Source organism: Rosa rugosa, chromosome 3 (genome assembly GCF_958449725.1).
Source record: "Rosa rugosa chromosome 3, drRosRugo1.1, whole genome shotgun sequence".
Lineage (NCBI taxonomy): Eukaryota > Viridiplantae > Streptophyta > Magnoliopsida > Rosales > Rosaceae > Rosa > Rosa rugosa.
Window position 1 is genome coordinate 34,187,708 of NC_084822.1, and position 22,597 is coordinate 34,210,304.

General features: G+C 37.5%; 1 protein-coding gene and 2 long non-coding RNA genes across 5 annotated transcripts; 1 reads left to right on the plus strand and 2 right to left on the minus strand.

The window, feature by feature from the left end:
* Positions 1 to 3,570: 3,570 nt before the first annotated feature.
* Positions 3,571 to 7,924, minus strand: LOC133737004 (uncharacterized). Of its 3 annotated transcripts, none has more exons than XR_009859789.1 (7): positions 6,902 to 7,924; positions 6,393 to 6,575; positions 6,069 to 6,141; positions 5,282 to 5,972; positions 4,783 to 4,887; positions 4,612 to 4,670; positions 3,571 to 3,951 (listed from the first exon to the last, which is right to left on the minus strand). It is a non-coding gene; the product is annotated as an uncharacterized LOC133737004 (long non-coding RNA). The 3 variants fall into 3 exon arrangements; XR_009859790.1 differs by having other exon boundaries at positions 6,393 to 6,539; positions 6,902 to 7,923; XR_009859788.1 differs by lacking the exon at positions 6,393 to 6,575 and having other exon boundaries at positions 6,902 to 7,918.
* A 5,561-nt stretch (positions 7,925 to 13,485) lies between these two features.
* On the plus strand, positions 13,486 to 14,022 carry LOC133737612 (uncharacterized). Its single transcript, XM_062165137.1, has one exon. It carries the CDS (start codon positions 13,486 to 13,488, stop codon positions 14,020 to 14,022), a length of 537 nt encoding a protein of 178 aa, XP_062021121.1.
* A 735-nt stretch (positions 14,023 to 14,757) lies between these two features.
* LOC133740285 (uncharacterized) lies at positions 14,758 to 17,013 on the minus strand. Its single transcript, XR_009861099.1, has 3 exons — positions 16,525 to 17,013; positions 15,607 to 15,649; positions 14,758 to 14,994 (listed from the first exon to the last, which is right to left on the minus strand). It is a non-coding gene; the product is annotated as an uncharacterized LOC133740285 (long non-coding RNA).
* Positions 17,014 to 22,597: the final 5,584 nt, after the last annotated feature.

A 22,597-nucleotide genomic window follows, 5' to 3' on the forward strand; every position in this document is an offset into this window, starting at 1 on the left:
CACAAATGAGCTTACCAGCATTTGTGAGGATAATGCTGCTTGCATTGAACAAATGAAGCAAGGCTACATCAAAGGCGACAATACCAAGAACATATGGCCCAAGTTATTCTACAATAAGCAGCAACAGAAGCTCCTCAAGATCAAAGTGAACCAGGTTCGATTTGAGAACAATGTGGCAGACTTGTTTATTAAGTCATTGCCTAAATCCACGTTCGAGAAACATGTTGCAAGCATTGGCTTGTGGAAGTTATCTGAACTTCCATGATCGTAGTCATCAGGGGGAGACGCTGATAGGAGCATAAAATGCGACAAATATAATGTGCAATCCTTTACACTTTTCTTAGCTATTTCCTTTAAAAAGTCAGTTTTAACTTTGTTTTCTTTTTAGGTAGTTCGTGGAGTGATTAAAGAGAAATAGGAGCTTAAAGGGAGCAACGAAGTCATGGATCATGAAGTACAGTACTGATGCAAAGGACCAAGATTGATCAATCTTTTGGTTGGAAATTATAAGGGAAATCCACGGAAATCGTTGTGCAAAACAGTTGCTGCAAAGCAGAAAACTGCAGTTTCAGAATCAGCTTTCTGGGAACGATTTTAAGGAGCAATTCTTGTATTTTTCCAGCTGCACCTTTTCAGAAACGGCCAGCGATCCTTGAATAAATGATGTTATAATTCAATAGGAGCCAAAGAACTGGTAAAAAGCGTCAACGAGGCAGCAGGAATTCAAGATCGAAGTAAGCTTCCCGATAAGGCAGAAACTGTCAGCTTTTCACGAAGCTTTTTGGGAGATCTTTTCGGGCAACTTGCTTGGAGTTTTTTCAGAAGATTATTGATCATTCTAAAATATGTAATGTCATAGAACACGTAGGAGTCAAGAATCATCCAGAAACATAGCAAGATGAGGTCGTTCCTTATCCAAGAAGGAAGCTTCAGAGACAGAAATTGAATCCTAGTCAAAACAGGGCATTTTGGCCGAGACTCTTCTTTGGACGGATTTCTTGGGCATTTTTGGAAGGTTATTGATGCTGCAAATATCAAGGAGAGTCGTAGAATGATTCCTCAAGATTTTGGGAAGATTACTAAGGCTTGAAAATCATTTAATTGTGCACCAATTAAAGGAATCCTCAAGCAACTAGGAGAGGCTTTCAAAGAAGAATTGGAAAAGGAAACTTGGGCTGTGTATTCCATACATATAGAGGCTCTGAACACGTTGCAAACAACCACCCTACAGCGCCATCTTTTGCCCCAAATCTTAGTTCACAAAGTCTTGAAATTCCCAAGTCTTCAAGAAGTAAAACCGTGCACCATCATCCGTCTTCCATCAAGTCTTGCCGTGTTCTTCATCTTGAAGGAGTTCTTGCATCCAAGGGCAGCCTAAAAGTGAATTCGTGGCCTTCACCCTCCCCTTTTACGGTTTTTATACTCTTGTAATTCAATACTTAGGTTTTTATTTGTTGAATTTAAGACAATGTGTGGCTAGTTATTTTTGTTAGGGGTGAGGTTTGAAGCCCCAATTATGTAGAATATATGTTTGTTTAAATTTAGTTTCTTGATCTTTGGTGTGAATTGGTTGTTTAATTCTGATTGATTGAAAACTTTTGCATGTGTTTGTTTTATGGTAGCCATCATAGGATTTATGCATGTAATTGGAGCTAGGTTTAGAAAATAATTCACCTAATCGTCTTGTTTTCTAATCCACAAGTATGCAAGGCTTTGGACAAAAGCTGATGTTTTAAACAACTAGAAGAGCATGCTAGGTAGGCGTTCCACACTAGACTGCAACTCTATAACCAATCGTTCTCATGAGATCTTAATGCTTCAAATGTGTTGACACTATATGTGTTGTTGATAGGATAGCGTTCTATATATACCTTGATTGCATGTTTGATAGGCTTAGCTATTGTGCGTTCACGTAGACTAAGTAATTAGGGAAACATTAATAAGGGACATGATCTGCTCCGACTTGTTTCTTGGTTGGTTTCTGTTCACACCTTAGTAATTGAAACTAGGTTAACTTAACATTGTTCAAAAGTAATTGGTGGTGGATTTCCGAGTCTCTAACGTCTTCTCCATATTGTCATTCAAACTCTAAAATCATTTTTGCTTTCTTATTTTCCTTTTATTTCGTAGAAACTTAAAAACCCCAAATCTGTTCAACTTAGGATTGCAACGTACCCTTCTATCCCCATCTTGTCCTACCATCTTTTCTTTTTCCTCTTTGACGTTTTTCTTTCTCATAGTTTTGATTATTTGTTTTGTGCTTTAGTTTGTTTAAAGGGCTAAATAAAAATTACTACCCTGTGGTTTAGGTCCAAAATCAATTCAGTCCCTGAACTTTCAATTTCATCAAAAACACCCCTACACTTTCAATTTTGATCTAATAGGTCCAATTTGTTAGTTTTCCGACAATTGAGTTATTTAACTTGTTAATGTGGCTCATATATGGCCTATGTTTTATGATGTGGTGTCGAGATGGTCTGCATAGTCAATTTAGGAGTGAGTCATACTATTAAAAATAAATAGTTTTTCAACAAATAATCCAACTATAACTTGAATCCATAACAGAATATTAACGAATTGGACCTATTAGATCAAAATTGAAAGTGCAGGGGTGTTTTTGATGAAATTAGAAGTCCAGGGACTGAATTGATTTTGGACCTAAACCATAGGGTACTAACTAGTATTTAGCCCTTAAATTAGTTTGTTTTTATTTTGTGTGATTAATTTGTTACCCTCAATCTCTGGCATCGAACGATCCTTGCTTACTCTATATTGCTAACGACTACATCTCACAGGGTTAAGTTGAGTGTCTATTTTAGGGGTATCAGACGCTGACATCAGGGGGAGATGTCTACATGTTGATATCAGAACGTGAATGGTGTGTTGTGCTCTTTTTCTCGTTCGACCGAGGTTATTTTTGTCCCCACTACTACAAAAAGTGCATCACACAACGGTGGAAATCTGTTGTGTGATTTGCACCATGTCTGTCGTCTATCTCGGTGTTGTGTGATGAGCACACTCCAACAACGGTGAAACACTGTTGTGTGTATTCCATAGACACAACGCATCAGTTAAAACCGTTGCACAGATTCTGCGCATGCTAATGCCAGAAATCGGATGCAGCGCTGTTTCGATGGTGATCAGACAACAGAAGTAAGTACACGCTGTTGCTGGTTAACTTCTCACACAACAGAAAAATGACACTTAGACAACGGAAGTAATAATATATTGTTGTTGGTTAACTTATCATACAACAGAAAAATATGGCAACTGTTGTGGGTTGTTCCTTCACACAACAGATATCATAAAGTAAATGTTGTATGTGTGAGGCTCAATGTTGAATTCTTCATAAGTCATACAACATATTGTTTCTATACCGTTATGTGATTTAACATTAGACAACTGTTACTCACTTGTTATGTTGTGTGAATATTAATGATACGACAAAATTTTATAAGTACCGTTGTGTGATTAAAATTGATTTGTTGTGTGATTAACGATGTATGCATATTCATACAACGTAATGTAATGGACTGTTGTTTGATTATTTTCGGTTCTTAAACTGAAATATTTGCACAAAAATAATGCACAATATAAGATTTATGCATTAGAGTATTCAACAATCTAATGTACCAAAAGAGGTAGCATTCATGTATCCATCCATTCCATAAAACCAAAAAAGAAGGCATTCTAGCTAGCATGATGGCTGCTGCATTCTAGCTAATTACAATGAAAGATAGCAAAAGCTAATACAATCAAATCGTTGCGAGAGGAAAATATTTGCCACTAAAGTTCTCTCATACTTGCATAGTGTAGTGCTAAGGCAATAGCACCTAGTGTGTCGGGTGGAGCATCCAACAGCTTCTCATCCAGTTCCAACTTCTTTTTCAAAATGATCTATTTGAGCCTACTTGACTTGAACTGCTCCAACTTTCACACTTCAGCCTCAACCTGCAGAAAGAAAGTTAATACTATTAATTAGGTCACATAGAATAGAGAACTGTAATTTTTGTATAGTATTACATGCATAGTAAGTACTGCACCCAAGGTGGGCTACCATATAGAATAGAGAACTCTAATTTTTGTATCTCTGACATAACTGTATTAAGCAGAAGAGGGATAAGACTCTTCATATGATTGTAGGAAGAAAGGTCTTAAAGCACATATATCACAGTTTCACAGGACTCTCTTCTTCCCTAAAAGCTTTTATCACTAAATTTCCTCCCGTTAACAATAATCACAGCACTTTCTATAAGCAAGATTAGCATGAAATAATTCAATGCAAGCCAATAAAACTCATTCTTCCCTGTCCCAACAAGAAGAAACTGAAAAAAGAAAAGCTCAGAAAACCAGTTCCAACCAAATAGATACATGTTTTTAACGTGTGCATATTCACAACTTGCTTTTTGTACACTATTATACCTGAGGTGAAAAACAAATATATCCAAACTTCAAAACGATATTTGTACACAAAAACAATCAGGCCTCTTTTGAAATGCTGTCCTTGACTTATGGAATACTAATTGAAGAAAAATCACCACATTTCAGCTTGGAAAGTAAGATTGACATTCAACATTCAAGCAATACAAGCTAATGGAAACTGAAAGTCACCATGATACTCCAAACTCTCAGCTAACAATGCAGATTTGATCAATTGCATCCTTTAGATACTGCCATACAGATGTAATCAGTATCAGACTAACAGAGAGAGAGATGTAATCATCTTTTTAAAACTAGAAACTAAAAAGAAAAGTAAAATTTACGAGAATAATAGGAACATACAGTCACATAACAGGGAGAAGCCTTAGCAACAAAGCTCCAGTCCACCTTGGTGTCAAAAGGCTTGGAATAGAACACACCAACTAAAGAATCACAAGCACTTGCACTCTGCATGGATATTTTTAAGCCAGAGAGATAGCAACTTAGACACCGCAAAGGTCCCAAATCCCAGAACAATCAAAGCATTGATAGCTCTACTGGTCAACTTTCTAATTAAGTGAAAATATTTGTGGACAATATTTACCAAAATTAATTGAAAACTGCATTGAAAAGTTCAGTTCCAAATTTCTAATTAATTGAAATGTTGGAGCCTAAGCAAACAGTGCTTGTATCTCAGACAAAGCTCATATACTGAAAAACCAATCATTACTTTTATCTCCTGAGCTGCCATCATATTCTCTTCTCTAATAATATATATACCAAATAATTACTAACCAAAAACTTAGAACTTGTTTTAGATATTGTGCAAGTAAATTAACCTCAATGAAAAAAGATAAATTACCTGAATCTGAGCTTTAGCTTCCTAGCCAATCTCAAGAAGCTTGGCAATGTCACAGCGCATATTAGGAAGAGACTTTCTTTGTGGCAATGTCAAATAACTCCCAAAGCCATGTCATCAAACACCAAACTTAACCAATTAGCTAACAATTCAAAAGCTTTAACAGATTCTAAATAGGCTGATTCCTCTACCCTTCAAGTCGATCAGTATCCTACTAGAAAGTTTAGTATGTACAAAGTTCTATCACATCCAACCTCTCATTACCTCCCTTGCTATCATTAGATCAGGAAGTTAAGAATTACATGCTACACACAAGGGCAATTAAATGACAACAACACAGCTGCAAGTTTATTTATTCCAAGAAGAAAGGCCTTTATATCATAATACATGCATATTGCAGTATATCTCACAGAGGAGTAAAAATTGCATTATTGGTAAATCTAGGAAGTAGATTTTTCGAACAATATTACTTCTATATATATGGCTAACCAAAACTCAGTATCTGAATATTGCAGCAGCTAAACTTGAATAGGGTGCCTTCTATAGTTAAACAAATATTACGTAGCTAGGAGTTCACGAGATTGACAAAATACATAGTTCTCAACTAGTTTCTCCCTATTATATGGGCACCTCATGCAATCGCCAATCTATGTGGCATTCAAGACCTTTGTGCCATTCCAGCTTGTCTTCTCAACTACAAATATATGAAAGAAAAATAGCTCCAAGAGTTATTTAATTAATCAAACACAGCGTACAGTTGCCCAGAAAGAAAGGAAGAGTCTAGAGGTACCTGGAAATAAGTTTCAAGCTGCCTCTTTAATGCCTCATGCTCATGTTTTGCTCTTTGGAAAGCCTTGAAGCATCTGCAAAATTAAATCATAATCATGAGGCCCCAACAGGGAGAAAACTACAATACTAGTTGGAACCAATATTCAGTCCATCTCATTAGAAATGAAAAACAAAACAAAACAAAGAAAGAAAACCACAAAAGGTCATAATTCATTAATTAATAAATCATAAGTTCATAACTAAATGAACTTGTCCAGTTATCCATCAGAGCATCAGTCAATATCAATAGCTATCAATCCTATGATTCCTAATTTCCTATCATTACCAGATACAATTTCAAATCTTCATTAGCCGGCTCAACCACCTCACTCTCTGACTCCGAGTCCAGCTCCTCCTTTGAAAAGTCCCCTAGCCCCTTGAAGGCCTCTTCACTCAATGTGCCAATGTGCCAGTGTAACAACCACTCAAGGTGCTGATATATGTAAAATACCAAATGCTTATTCCGCTTCTACATATAATTGCACATAAACAATACCAAAATAACACTTTTTCACCAAGAAGAAAACATTGAATTTAACCAAAGATTGGTGAAGTTTCAGCTACAGAACATACAACCCAGGGCTCAATTCATTTTTTTTCGTAACATTTATTTTACAAAAGAACAAACAATTCTGCTCAACAATCAACAAAATCAACACAACAATCTATAAGCAAAGCAGAAAATTCTTCTGAGTAACTAGTTCCCTCTGTTTGGTTGCCCCAAAATACAGAACGCCTCTGTTTACCATAAGCACCAAACAAAGCTAAATCACTTGGATTAGGTTCAGAAATTACCTTCGCAGTTTCACTCAACAAACCTCTTTTCCCACAGAGCCTCCGATACCCCAATCGCTCTTCTCCGGCAAGCCAAAACGCCGGAATGTTGATCAAAACAAAGACCGATCACCAACGCCGTCGTACAAGTCCCATAAAGCCAAAACCCCCATTCTCCCTCCTTCTTCCTTCCGGCTGTCACCGACAATGTCGAGAAACACCGATAATGCGACACGAAGCCGAAACGACGCCGTGGCAGGTCGATGGCGAGCGGCGATGAGAAGCGGAAGTCTTGTGGTCTAGAGAATGGGGGTTAGGGTTTTGAGAGAGAGAGAGAGTGAGAATCAAATTTGGAAATTCAGAGAGAGAGAGAGAGAGAAAGCGAAGAAACACAATGACTGGAGAGGACTACTGGCCTTCTCTGAATCCACTATATTTCACCGGCGACGCCTTGTCGTTTAGCCCAAACTGGTGGAGCCTGGACGACGATTGGCACGGAATATATTTTGTTGCTGTACATCGAGGTCTTCAACAGCGACGACGAGAGGCTCGAGATTCCCCAGAACAAGTCGAGCCGCAGATGGCTAGACTCAACCCAAGAAGACTTGGGAATTAAGGTAATCGCCTCGGCGCCGCCGTCACGCTGCTGCTGCTTCTCAAGGTCAGGAGGCTCGGATTTGAACTCTCCGTGTTGTTGCTCATCTCACTGCTGCTCGATTACTCGGAACCCTAGAGCGTTCAATTCGAATCCCATTTTTTCAATTGTGGAAAAATTTGGTACGGATTTCGAAAAATTGAAAGGAAAATGGGGGAAATTGAGGAATTGAATTAGTGGTTTGGATTAGCAGTGAGGAGGGCACAAGATTTTCATTTTGGATGAGAAGGGGAAGAGAAAGTGGCGAAGAAGATGACTGAGAGGGTCGAGAGGTTTTGTCTTCCACTTTGCAATTAGGTCGAGATGTGGCTCGGTCTATGGGACACAATTAACCCTCAATATATTTTGATTATTTTCAAGTCACTCCCACAATGTTTCTGTAACAAACTGTTGTAGGAGTGTATCGCATAAAAACTAGATGCTAAAACATGGAGGGAAACAATGCCGCCTGCTGCTTTGGGCTCAAAATCTTGCCTCCAATGTTTTTAGTTCACACAACAGAATAGTTTAAATCTGTTGTGCCATTTCTACAGATTGCACTAGGTGTACCGAGTGGAAGACATTCAAGCAAAATTCTTCAAAAATTGGCGCGCAGTTTTCAATCACACAACAGAAATAGCTATACCGTTGTACCTAGTACCCCAAATTTCAGTGTTTCAAGAGGCAATCAAGACTCCAAAGTGGAGGGAAATCTGTCGCTAAATTTTTTATGACTCAGACAACGGACAATACTCAATTCCGTCGTGCAATGTAGTTCTGATAAAAAAGTTATCACTTTGTTGACATTCACACAACAGAACATCACTAATACCGTTGTACAATAGAGTTTACTTAAACACACAACAGATAATTTCTGTTCCGTTGTGTGATTCGTGTTGTGTGATGCACTTTTTGTAGTAGTGCGGCCCACTGGGTTTTTGTTACTCGGCAAAGTTTTTGACGAGACAATGAGAGAAGTACCGCGTTTGGGCTACACAAGGAGGAGTGTTTAAGTAAATCCAGATTGTGTCTGACCCAAACTCTAGGTTACTTTACCTAGTGGTAATAGAGTTTTAATTAGAGATAATCTCGGAGAATCTTAGATATATCCATTCAATGTATGATTATCTTTCCTTGTACAACTTTGATTCTATGCATTGTAATCCTCTATATAAAGAGACCCCTATTATCAATGAAAGCACAGTAATTTCTCTCTCAAATTTCTGATTCCCTAAAACAAAGGCAACATTTTTTCAGGAGGCATTAACAATGTAGGGCCATATTAATATTCCGAGGCATCAAATTGTGAAGGAAACCGTCAATGAAAATTGATAAAACTGTTTCTAAATGCTTTATTCACGATATTATAACAACCTAGCTAAATCAATTTTAATGAAAATAAAATCAACCAAAAGTAATGGTAGCATATATTTTATTTATAGTATCAACATTTAAATGCTCGCGATATAAGTATTACGTCCGTTTTGATGCGACAAAATATTATATATAATAACATGGGCATGGGGAAGAGACTCCCAGGTTGACTGGGTTCCAAATCCTTTTATTAAAAAAAAAAATGCAAACTGAAAACCCATTAGTGATTAAGATAGAAATTTAATTAAAAACCACGCAAACTAAATAATTTAGAATACAACGGTTAATATAATGCACCAAATAAATAAATTAAAGCAACCTTTTTATAAGGCTTAAGAGAAAGACTTTCAAAACTCCTCAAAACCATAGTAACCACGTTAAAATATAAACCGATATAGTAGTGAAGAGAAATACTTATCTCTATGGAAAGAAGTTCCACCAAATACAGGTATTCATCAAATAGAACACTTACCAGTTTGCGACTATTTTTTTTTTTCTTTCTTTTTTTTTTTCTTAGAAAGAGGATCAAAGGATTTCACTCCTACCCCCATGGTGACTCGAACCCATGACTTCGTACATAGGTAGTGGGTGCTCCAACCACTGCGACTATTAATAAAATGCAAATTGTGGTCATCTAAATGGGTGTCGTGTAATCTTTGTAATAACTAACGAAACATCCACCAACAAATCTACTCTTAAGATTGTTGGAAAATTTGGTCAGTGGATGCCACTTCTATCTCCATATTTTTGTAGGATATAAATCTCATAAATACAATATATTAATAACAAATCAGTAATTTGTTGGTAAGTTATAATTCCAACATTGTAAATGTCATGGGTTCGATTCTCACTGACATATGTAAGCGTGGGGTGGGCTAAGGGTTAAAAAAAATAATAATAATAATAATCAACATGTTGTTGTCATAATAGATTAAAGGGTCCTTGACCCAAAGCACCAAAATTGGACAAAATTATCCCACTTACCCTAGCAACAGATTTTTAATCTCACTTACCCAATTTATAATAAAATGATAATTTTACCCTTCGTATAATTAAGAAATTGCATCCACGCCTCTCTCTCTCTCTCTCTCTCGGCTTCAACAAAACTGAGCCATTTCGTAGAAAGAGGTTGGAGGAACTCAAACCGTGGAAAAACCTTTATAACAAAGCCACGGCATCTGAATCCACCATCCAAGGCGGCTGTGGTGACGCGGTGGAGATTGGCGAGCTCGTCTCACCTCGCCTTATGGAAGCAAACCAGCAACAGATAGTCGCTCTCGCCATCGCCACTCCAATTTTGAACCCGCTGACTTGTACTCGATTCAGTCCAATGGTTCTCCGATACCCACTCGGTTTCTCAATTTATCCAGCGACTACAAGATTCTGCTCAAATTCCGAGACCTGGTGGCGAAGTGGTCAAGCTCTCTGTAAAGATCATTCTAAGGTGAAGGTTCTCTGTATAAGATTCCTGCAATTAAAGTAGAGACGATTTGGTGAAGAATTCGAAGAGTTATGGGGAATTGAGGTTGAAATTAGGGGTGCCTTTAGCTGGGTTGGACGAAGGAGATGTCAGGAGCAAGCATGAAAGTAGGGTGGTCAAAAATAGGGGAGTCGATTCAGAGAGAGGTGGAGTGCTCTATCTCATTGATTATCAGATTACCGGTGTAGCCCAGTAGTGCAAGAAACTCGTAGAACTTGACCCTGGCTCGGTGTGTTTGGTCAAATTCGGTGCCCAGAGCATTTCTCGGTGTTTGCTCCAATTCGGTACCCAGAGCATTACTAGGTGCCCATCTATTGGGGGCAAATAAACCTTTCGGCGACCTATGAGATATCGGATGACCTTTTTAGGGACCTCCGGCAAGGTTTTCAGAGAAGTCTGGTGGGTGGCGAACTCCGGCGAAGTCTCCTATGACTTCTCTCTCTTCCATTTTTTTTTTTTCTCTCTCTCTCTACGTAACAAAGGGGTGAGCATAAAATAGTCTAAAAAAAAAAAAATTAATTGGGTATTAGGGAAGACTTTATTAGAGTCTTTATGGGTAAAGGGGAATTAAAAAAACTTAATGGGGTAAGTGGGAAAATCCCTACAATTAGGGTAAATTGACAAAAACTCTAGATTAAAATAACAAGGATAATAGGATTTATCTCTTAGATTTGTAGGCTTCCAAAGGATACATCATTCGAGAAGTGTTTAAGGTTGAGGCGTGCAATTAAACATTGCCTTTAAGAGTAGATTTCATTACCCTTCAGAGACAATGTCTCGATGTAGCAGGTTTATAGCGTTCTACCCTCTAGAGTATAACAACCGTTAATCCTTGTAAGTGTACACTCGCAAACTTGGATCCTAGAACTGCTTCGGTTCTGTCCTTGGCACAGTAGATGGATTGAAGATACTCTTATTAGGAGTCTCTGTAAAGCGATGTTGGGAAAACTCATAAAGAAAAACAATGAGGAAGATGTATGAATAGAGAATGTGTTTATGTGATCTTTTCTATTTGGGCAATGGTTTATATAGGATTTCTTAAGGCTCATTTATCTGTCAGACATCATATTTGAATTGAATATGAAATTGAATGGTATGAAAAGGTTGAGCACATTATGACATAACGTTTCAAGACTTTATTTGAAATAGACCTTGCAGTAGTAGACAATTAAGGATGAATATTTAGAGCAATATTGCAATGATGGATTTCATTGCTTGTTCAACTGTTACGACAACAATTTGTATTTTGAAATAACTATAAAAATTCCTACAGAACTATGCGGCAATTTGATCAAGTGGTTTTCCCCTTTCATGAGGGTATGAAATTGGCTTGGCTAATGCACTATGATCGAGTGGAATTTGTGCCAGATTGCATGCTTCTTGGTCAGGCTTTGAAACAGGAGAACACAGATTTCTCTAGTATAGGTTTTCTTCGAGAACATGTGAAGGAACTGGTGAGAGGAAATGCTCAATACAAGATCACTTTTGTTCAACGTCAAGCCAATAAGAGCTCACAAGTTAATTAGCAAGTCAAGCATTGTGTAGTACTGATAGCCAAACTTGATTTATAATTGTTCAGCTATGCTATTCTAAACAAGTGTACTCGTTAAAGTTTCAATGAAATCTTCTTAAAAATAAAGGTTAAAAAAGGGTTTTTGTCCATTTACCTCAATTCTAATTTTCCCACTTACCCTATTAATTTTTTTTAATTCCTCCTTACCCAAAACGTTCTAAGGAAGTCTTCCCTAATACCCAATTATGTTTGGTTTTTTGTTTATTTTTAAGACTATTTTACCCTCACCCTTTGTTACATAGAGAGAGAGAGAGAGATAAGCCATAGGAGACTTCGTCGGAGTCCGGTCACCAGCCACAGGATTCCCGTCACCGACCGCCACCAACCGAGGTCGTCGGAGATCTCATAGGTCGCCGGAAAAGTTTATTGCCCCCAAATAGATATCTATTGCCCCCCAATAGACCCTTATTGAGGGGGGGGGGGGGGGAGGCGGGCAATTGAGGTTTATGAAACCTCACTGGAAGTCTCTAAAGAGGTTTTTGGAGATCTCATATAGGGCTGGAGAGGTTTACTACTCCCCTGAATAAACTTGTATTGCCCCCTAATAGACGTCTGTTGCCCCCCAACAGAACTTTCGGTTGCCAGAATGAGAACTAATCTCCGTAAGACTAGACAAATAGAACTTTGATTAAGGAAAAAAACGAGGAGATTACATCATTTCAAAACATGTATTGCCCCCCAATAGACCTTTAACAAATCTCTATTGCCCCTCAATAGCCCTTTATTGCTCCACTCAAACTAAAGTAATTACCATTGGTGATCAGTAATCATAAGTAATTACGAACTCTTTTACATTTTGAAAAAGATGACATAAACTATTTGTTTATGAAAGAATGCTTATTAAGTTTTGCTGATAAAGGTGAAAGGAGTACGTCTGTAATTCTCTATTAAGTAAGAATTGAAGTTCAGAGTCAATAATACCATCAACAAATATATATATATATATATATATATATATATATATATATATATATATATATATATATATATATATATATAAAAGAAGAAAATACAAAAATTTCATCAATAACAAAAAATGGAATACAAAGAAACTATCTATAACTGCATGCGTGCAGCCATTAAGATCAATGGATACAGAGAATTGAAGTGTGGGTCATTCATTCCTCAGTGGCTTCTTTGACCATACATAAAGAAAGCAAAGACAATGTACCTGGGAGGGCTTTTTTGGCACAAACCCATTTCTATGTTACTTGTTTTGATGTTGATGTTTTATGTATTTTGGACACCAAGGCTCCTTCTGTTTCTATTATAAATAAACTTAAGAACCTCCCTTTCGATAGTTCTTATGCTATTTCAGCTTTAGGGCAATGTGGTGGTTTAGTGATTCTTTGGAAATCAAATTTAGTTAAACTTGATGTGATTGAACCCCATGATAGATTTATCCATTGTCTGATTAAGGATTTGGTTACTTCCAAATCTTATTATGTAACTTTGTCTATGCCTATCCCCAAAAAGATAGACAAGCTGTACTCTGGAATGATCTTGCTCGTTTACAACCTTATAATAATGAAAATTGGGTACTGATGGGAGACTTCAACATCATTACGAGTCTTGATGAAAAGCTTGGTGGGAGCCAAGTAGTCACAAATTATATGCTCAATTTCTATGATTTTTTAAACAATGAAAATCTTTTCTCCTTGAGAGCTTTTGGAATCCCTTATACTTGGACAAATAAACATGAAGATGATTCTATTATTTTTGAGACATTGGATAGGGTCTGTGTTAACACAAGCCTTCTCAATGACTGTCCAGATATTAAGTTGGAAAATCTTCCAATTATTGGCTCTGATCATGGACTTATTTGTCTAACACTCAATAACATGAAGAAAAAGAAAAATAGATGTTTTAAATTTGAAGCAATTTGGCTCTCACATAAGGAGTTTATACCTTTGGTTGAAAATATTTGGAACCAAAAACACAATACTAATCCTTTATTGAATTTTGTCACCATTGCAAATCAATTCTCCAGCCAGGCACAAAGCTGGAACAAAAATGTCTACGGAAACCTCTTCAGGAAGCTGGAGGAGCTAAATGAAAGAAGTAAGCTTATTCAACAATAGTTAATGATTTCACCTATGTCTGACTACATGCATGAGCAGGATGTTCAAGTCAGAAAGGAACTTCTGAAACTTTATAAAGATGAGGAATTGTTTTGGGTCCAGATGGCTAAAGCTAACTGGCTCAAATTAGGAGACAGGAATACTATATTCTTCCAAGCTCAGGCCAATATCAGGAAGAAATCTAACCTGATAACAAGAATTCAAGATGGTTCTAGAAATTGGGCAACTACAGACCATGACATTGCTGATATTCTAATCCATGATTTTAAAAAGAGATTTCATCTTGATAATATCCCTAATAGGGATTCCTTAAATGATTTTATTGCCATTATACAGCCATGTATTAATCATTCTGATAATGAGCTTTTGAACAAACAGGTCACAAATGAGGAAATTCTAAAAGCTGTTAAAGATATTATACCACTTAAAGCACCCGGCCCAGATGGGCTGCATGCCGCCTTCTATCAAAATTGTTGGAGTGAAGTTAAGGATACAATTATTCCCATGATCAAAGGTGTTTTTACTGATAGTAGTTCTCAACACCTAATTAACCATACTAATTATATTTCTCTGATCCCCAAAGTTGATAATCCTACTAAGGTAAATGATTTTAGGCCTATAAGCCTTTGCAATGTCTCTTATAAAATTATCACCAAAATTCTTGTTAAAAGGTGTCACATCCCAAATTTTTTTTTTTTTTCTTTTGAGATGCAACTCATACTCCAATCATGGAAATAAATTTCCGAGATCGAAATATGAATAATTGGAAAAGAACGATACTAGACAAGTTTCCGAAATTGAAACACAACCTTTATTACAAGGGGGGTTTACACCAACATTTACAACAAAAGGTCAACTATATTCCAAGTTCTTGTCTAGGAACCCAAGCATGATTAACCATAACACACATGTATATTACATTATTAAAAACACCCTTGCAGTAAAATAACTTCAAACTTATTTATTCGTCATCTGCAAAATGATAAAAAGGGGTGAGCATACATTGCCCAGTAGGAGAACAAAACCTCTGTGAAGATCATAGTTAGAATAGCAATAATGAATGGATGCAACTATTATCTATTCCCGATAATCCACATTGCAAAATAAACCGAGCCTACATGTCCCATACCATGTATTTTACCACGAAGGTGACTCAGAGTATTCAACAATGTAAATTAACCCCCACCCAAAATCAATCCCCCCTAACCTTCTTTTGCTAGTCATCTTGTCCATTCCCCTTTCGCCAGTCCCGAATTACCCTTTCAATATCCTATACTAAGTGCACATTAACAAGTGGGCATACCTGGGATCTGGTACCTGCTGAGGTTATAGACTCAACTACGCAAAAGATAAACCAACATACTCATTCCAATAGCATATTCACATTACCATCACCACCCTTATACTTCATGTCTTATTGATGCACAAATACTTTGAATATGTAAGTGTATTCACTATTCAGCCATACCAAACAATCAGAAACAGAGGACATAAATGCATATAATCATGAACACAACCATCCAATACACTCATGTAAACAACCATCCAATGCAAACATAGAGGCTCCCCAAGTTTTTCCCCTACCTCAATCAATCTTCACGTTAAGTATCCGGATGAAAACAAGTTCCTATTGCAAGAATAGAATTCATTAGTTCCACACACACAGAATTAAAGCAAAACTCAGCTAAAATACTTGGAAAATCTGAGCAGTGAGTTATTTTGACCAAAACAGGTTTTTACTTGACAAACTGAAATACTGCAGTTTCCTGACCCAGTCACCTTTACGTTAAAAACTGTACAAATATGTTTAAAATCTGTTTTCATGGTCTTCTAACGATTTGTAGCTGACATCCTAAAGAAACTCTCGGAATTTGAATCACCTGAAAACAAATTTCCTAGAATTAGTTATGAATTTTTAAAGTTCAGATACAGTCCCACGTTTTTCTGCAGAAACTGCTACTGTGTGCTAACCTCTTCAGTTTTAATGTACTTTCTAAAACTCCCATTTGTGTAAAACTTTCAGTACTGAAAATAGACTTTCTAAAGTGTTAAAATAAAAGAAACCACACTTTCAACAAGGCTTTAAAGGATGAGTGAAAGTTTTCAACTTTAGAACTGCATATGTTTCCTACTTGGTTCGTGACTCTTCTCAAGTCAGATTCTCTTAATTTATGTCTTCCAAAAGCTCTCATGACTAAAGGAAACAACAAACCAGCTGCAAAGTGATTTCAAATTCTACTTGGGATAAATTCAAAAACCAAATATAAAAACTATTTTCCAGAAAACTAGTGAAATCAAAATAGAAGATGAGAAAAGAATTAATTCTGTTCTAGTGACAACAATTTATTCCTAACTGAACTTCATATCTATTTCAAGTTCTTCCATCAACATGAATCCCCAAGTCTTACAGTAACCTATGAATATTTAAAGCAGAAACATAACTCAATTTCCAATTGCATTAACCATCAAACAACTTATCAAATCAGAAAAACAAAATCACACCTGACTTTTCACTCCTCCACTTCTAAGATACCGAATTAAACTCTCTTTCTCTCTCTCTCTCTCTCTCTCTCTTTCTTGTTTATCTATGTATCTAACAACTCAAGGAACTATATGGAAAGCATAGATGGTCAGCCTATTTATAGTGTCTGGAAAGGAGGTGTATACGTAGAAAACAAGATAGGTCTAACCGAAGAAAAATTGGATATTCTAATTGAAATCTTACCCATATAGATACTAGACTCGCCACCTCCAGATTTCTAGAGTTCCAGCTCTTGATTCTAGGGTTCCAACTCTAGCTTCATAGCTTTGGGGAATCACCAATCTGAAACTTGATTTCCAAGGCTGTTGACACCTCCTACTTACCCATGGCGGCGGCTATGTCCTTTTTACTTTCCTAAGGCGGTGGCTGGTATACCAGATAGAGAAGAATGTGGAGGTGAGGAAGACGATGAAGAGAAGGGACAAACCTTTGAGTTTAGGCGTTGTTGATCTAGTTTGGTCGTGGAATGTTTTCTATCAGCTGTTAGGCTACTTGGGTTTTTAGTCTTGGGCCAAAAACTTTGGGCTACTCTAATTACTTAAACCCAAAAGAAAACAAGTAAAATTATCTCTAAATAATAATATTTAAACAAATAATTTAGCACAAAAAAAAATTAAAATTAAACTTATTTTTCGGAAAAAAATGTTAAAAATTTTAGGTCGTCACAAAAGGTTAAGGCCTTTGCTAGAAAAATGTATCTCCAAAAATCAAGGAGCTTTTGCTCCCGAAAGGGCCATCCAGGATAATATCCTGATTGCACATGAAATCTTCCGGATTTTCAGAAAAAGAAAGGAAAAGTTGGTGCTTTAGCACTTAAGTTGGACCTCGAAAAAGCTTTTGATTTCCTAAACTGGGATTATATCTCCCAATGCCTCAAGAGGTTTGGTTTTCATGATAATTGGATTAAGCTTGTTTTAAACTGTATTTCTTCTGCTTCTTTCTCGATTATAGTTAATGGCAGTCTTTCTGGTTGGTTCAAACCAGCTAGAGGTATCAGACAAGGTGACCCTCTCTCTCCCTATATTTTTATTTTAGTTATGGAGCCTCTAATAAGGCACCTAAATGCTCTAGCTATCAACCATAAGTCACAAGTTGGTCTTCTATCTTCACCATGTGGTTTTAGAATTTCTAACCTCATGTTTGCTGATGATTGTTTAATTTTTGCTAAAAAGGCTACTAAGAAAGGTGCAAGGAACATTTCTAAAATCCTTGACCTCTTTGTTGCTGTTTCAGGACAAAAAATCAATTAGCATAAATCTTCTCTCTATTTCTCTCCAAATGTCAATTCTAGTCTCAAAAATGATATTGTAAATATTTTAACATCCAACAAAAGGCTACAATAGGTAAGTATTTAGGTATCCATAATGTTATTTTTTGGAAGGATCCTATAAATGCAAAAGAAATCTTACTTAAATTGTCTAATAAGCTGTCTGGCTTGAAGAAAGGAACCCTCTCAAGGGCAGGCAGGTTAACCCTTATTAATTCTAATATTGCTGGTATGCCTAATCATATTATGTCTTGCTTCAAATGTCCAAAGAAGTTGACTAACAATATTGATAAACAAGCCAGATCCTTTTTATGGGGCCTAGACATGAAATGTGACTCTGTTGCTTGGGAGCAGGTGTGCCAACCCAAGTCAACAGGTGGCTTAGGCATTAGACCTTCAGCCTTTTTCAATAATGCAGCTATAGATAAGTTAGCTCGGAAAATAATTAATGACAAGGATAACTGGTGGTCACAAATTATGAGAAAAAAGTATCTAAGAAATGTTTTTTTTTTTTTTTTTTTTTTCAGGCCAAGAATAAACAGAAGAACTCTATTGCTTGGAATGGTGTCTTGGATGCAAGATACTTGATCATGAAAGGAATGAGTTGGATTGTAGGCAATGGTAAGAATATAAAGTTCTGGACTTTTAATATATTGGGTGTTTGATTGTTATTTACTTGATTTCATTCCTGATGATAGAAGGAATATGATTAATCTAGAAGAGTCAGTGGCCGAGTATATTATTAATGGTAAATGGGACATGGCAAAGCTAGCTTCTGTTCTAGATACTAATATTGTGAAGCAGATTCTTGGCATTCCTTTACTTGTTTGTGAACAGGAAGATGAATATATTTGGGGTCCCGCCTCGAATGGTAGATTCTCTATTAAATCTGCTACGTGGTTGCAATATGATCATCTTCATAAGCATAACCAGTCCAAGTTGATAAATAAGCTCTGGAAGCTTAATGTTCAGCCAAAAATTAAAATCCTTGGTTGGCTGTTTCTTAGAGGAAGGCTCAAAACTGGGATAGACTTTCCAAGTTTGGGATTATTAATGATAACTCTTGTCTCCTCTGTAATAAAAATAATGAGACCGCTGACCATTTGTTTGGTTATTGCGATTCACTAAGGAAGTTTGGAGGCTGGCAAACATTGACATGCACCTCAGTGGACTGGGAGGAAGGGTATCTCAAAGTCTTTGAGGAACTTTTCTTACACCAACCTTACAATGCTGACCTGTTTGCAAAGATTCTTACTCTGTGCTGGCAGGTTTGGAAGACTAGAAAAGATGTTATTTTCATAACAGATTCTGTTAATCCTATGTCAGTTGTTATGTCAGTTGAGGCAATAATGAAAAGCTTTGTTAATTTTAACACTAGTACTAGTGGAGCAAATACCTCAAACCTTTCAACCACAATTAAGTGGTCTGCTCCTCCTAGTTCTTGTGTTAAAATCAATTTTGATGGTTCAGGTAGTAGAGATTCAGCTGCTACATGTTGCAGAAGCTATTGTGCTCAGGGATAGCCTGATTGTGGCCAAAGACAAAGGTTTTACAAGAGTTGAAGTTGAAGGAGACTCGAAGCTCATTATTGATGCAGTTAATGGAGTAGTGATCCCACCTTGGAGGTTGCTCAAATTGATTGAAGACATTAGAACTATTGCAACTTCCTTTTCTCAAATTTCCTTTAAGCATATCTATAGGGAAGCAAACTTTGTAGTTGACGCCATTGCAAATTTAGGACATGATGCTACTTCTCCTATGTACTAGAGTGATAGGGTCCCTAGTGAGGCTTCTAGAGCCTTAATTTTTGATGGTGTAAACATTGGTTGCCCTAGAGGCTTCCTTCTTTAATTGAGTAATTTATTTCCATTAAAAAAAAAAAAAACAATGCCCGGAAAGAGTGGAGCCAAGTGTACCTAACAAGGTAATCCAAGATTCCAAGTGCTTCCTGAGAGTCTTCGAGTCAGATACAAGCTGCTTAGTCTTCTTCCCCAAAGTATGCCAAATTGGATCCAATTGCCTCCTCACAATCTCCTCAAATGAAAACAGTCCATTTTCGACAGCCAAGTCCTCTACATCAACCTTGTTCGTCTTCCTCATTTCTTTCAAGCAAGCATCGATACTTCAATAATTGCTTTCTGAATCTACCATGTACTTGGTCATCGGAACCCTAATACCCACCACCTTTGGCGTGTCCCTATCCAACTCATTTGAAACCTCCACATGAAACCTCAGCCACAGATGCAATCTCCTCAAATATAAATACTTCATGGTCCTCTCCGTCTTCGCAAACCCGAAGACCATGGCGTGGGGCTTATTCGAAAACGCGCGAACGAACGTCGTTTTGTTGAGGGATTGGAATATCTTGACGATGAAGACCTCGGTCGAGGTCTCGGAGAGGAAATCGACAGCGAGGATGGTGAAGCCAGCGATCTGGGAGGTGGGGATTCGGTTAGGCCTCATCATTTACCTTTCGACCCTAAGCTCGCCCGGCCCGTAGGGCCTAAGCCCGACCCGACCCTTACATTAGGGCGGGCCGGCCCTACCCTTTCTCAAATAGGGTAGGGTAAGGGTCATGCAAATGAAGCCCGGCCCTACCCTACGGCCCGGTCCAATTGAGCCCTTAAGGGCCAAGCCCGGCCCGGCCCTAATAGCCCTACCCGGTCCAACCCTAAAATTTATATATTATTTTTATTATTTTCTATTACATAGGCTTTGTTTTCTTCAAGGTTCGAAAAATCGCTAGGCGCTAGTCGGGCGGTGGCCAGACGACTAGCGCCCAGACGCCTAGTCGGGTGTCTAGGCGGCGCCTAGGCGGTTTTTAATTTTTTTAATTTTAATTGATTTTTATACCATATAAACATATTATAGACTTAAAAAGAATATATAACCACTTATTATAATTTATAAATAAAAATAATATTAATTTTCTATAAGATAATTTCATGCATGTCGAACACATGGCTTGATTTTTTTTTTTAGTGAACACATGGCCTGATGAAGTGATGAGTGATGATTCCCTATTCAAACACCAAGTGACAAACCCAACAGATATGAGATAACCCAGAGTACTCTTCCAAAACGGATCTTCCCCAATCTTCCGAACTCTTCAAAACCAATTCACACCTTCAATTTTTCAAAATCCCCCAAAATCTTCCAAAACCAATCTTCCCCAATCTTCCAAAACCAATCCGCACCTTCAATCTTTCAAAACCCAATTCGCAGATCACCAAAATCAATCTTCCATGAAGAGAATTTGATCAGATCAACCAAACACAGGCCCTATTTTGCTCATCGTCCTAAACATCCATCCACCTACAACCAATTTCTGAAATGAAAACCCATATGTTCCCTCAAAATAGCATTTATGAATCATGAATCGGAGCGGTAAGGAGCCCAGGATGTCTCGGCGATCGGGTATCAAGATCTGATGAGCAAGGGAGAGACATTTCGACGCGGACGCCCAGCAAAACCCAGCCGCCTAGGCGGCCGCCCAAAACCCAGAACGCCTATCCCACCGACTGGCCATTACTCGCGGCGGAGACCCACCGCCCAGCGCCTAGACGCCGCCTAGGCTGGCTGGGCGGCCGAGTTTTAGAACACTGGTTTTCTTTAACTATTATTTTCCTTGTTACACAACAATTAATATTGATAGATTTAGAGAGATAGTTAATTGAATATAACCACCTTAACTAAATTAATAAATGTTATAAGTTAATTTCTATATATATATATATATGTGTGTGTGTGTGTGTGTGTGTGTGTGTGTGTGTTAAATTTGAGCCACATTTTGAGGAAAAATTTTTGGTTATACAAAATAAGGCCCTTTTCGGCCCATTTCGGCCCTATTTGACTCTATTAGGAAGGCCGGCCCTAGTGAATCGGGCTTTTCGGGCGGGTAAGGGTTAGCATATTAAAGCCCCGGCCCGACCCTACCCGGCTCTAAATTTTGTTGACTTTGACTAGGCCCGGCCCGGCCCGACCCTAGCCCGGCCCATGATGGTGAGGGCGACTTGCTCAATGGAGGAATGTTCCTCGCCGGAAAGAGAACGAAGAGTGGAGGGGAGGGGAGGGGAGGGGAGAGAGAGGACAGAGAGAGAACGTTTTATGATTTTATGTATGATTTGTAATTTCACAATTCTTTGAAGGCTAAAATTGTTATTTGACGTTTAAATGAGGTAAGTGAGAATAAAAATCTGTTTGTGGTATAAGTGAGAATATCTTGGCCCAATTTTGTGCATTGGGTCAAGAATCCAAAAAATAAATTGATTGTATCGATTAAACATTTCTTTTAGTACATTCTATTGAATGAAATTTTCATTAACACATAACCTAACCTAATCTTCCTCAAATAGAAAAGAAAAAAAATCAAACTATGATCGCATCATCCCGCCGTCTAGAACACGATACGCGACTAGTATCATTGATTCATCATATATTTATGAATAATCTTTTTTCTTTTTATATTATTTTGGTCCAAGTCTTAATCTTTCGTGTAATTAATTTAATTCTTTTGAATAACTGGCAAAGCTTCTATGGACTGTGGACTCTGAAGAGAGTTGTTTACTTAATATATAAAAAAAAAACAAGCATATAAAACTAACCACAGAGCGTGTGTACACATAAAAGTACCCGTCTTTACATTTTAATCAACAAATAATAAAATAATAAAGAGCTCGTCAAATCCAACACCCTTCATACACGTGTCACTCCCACTTGGATCCAACAATTTCATATGGCCCACAGTTACATTTGGCCTCGCCCAC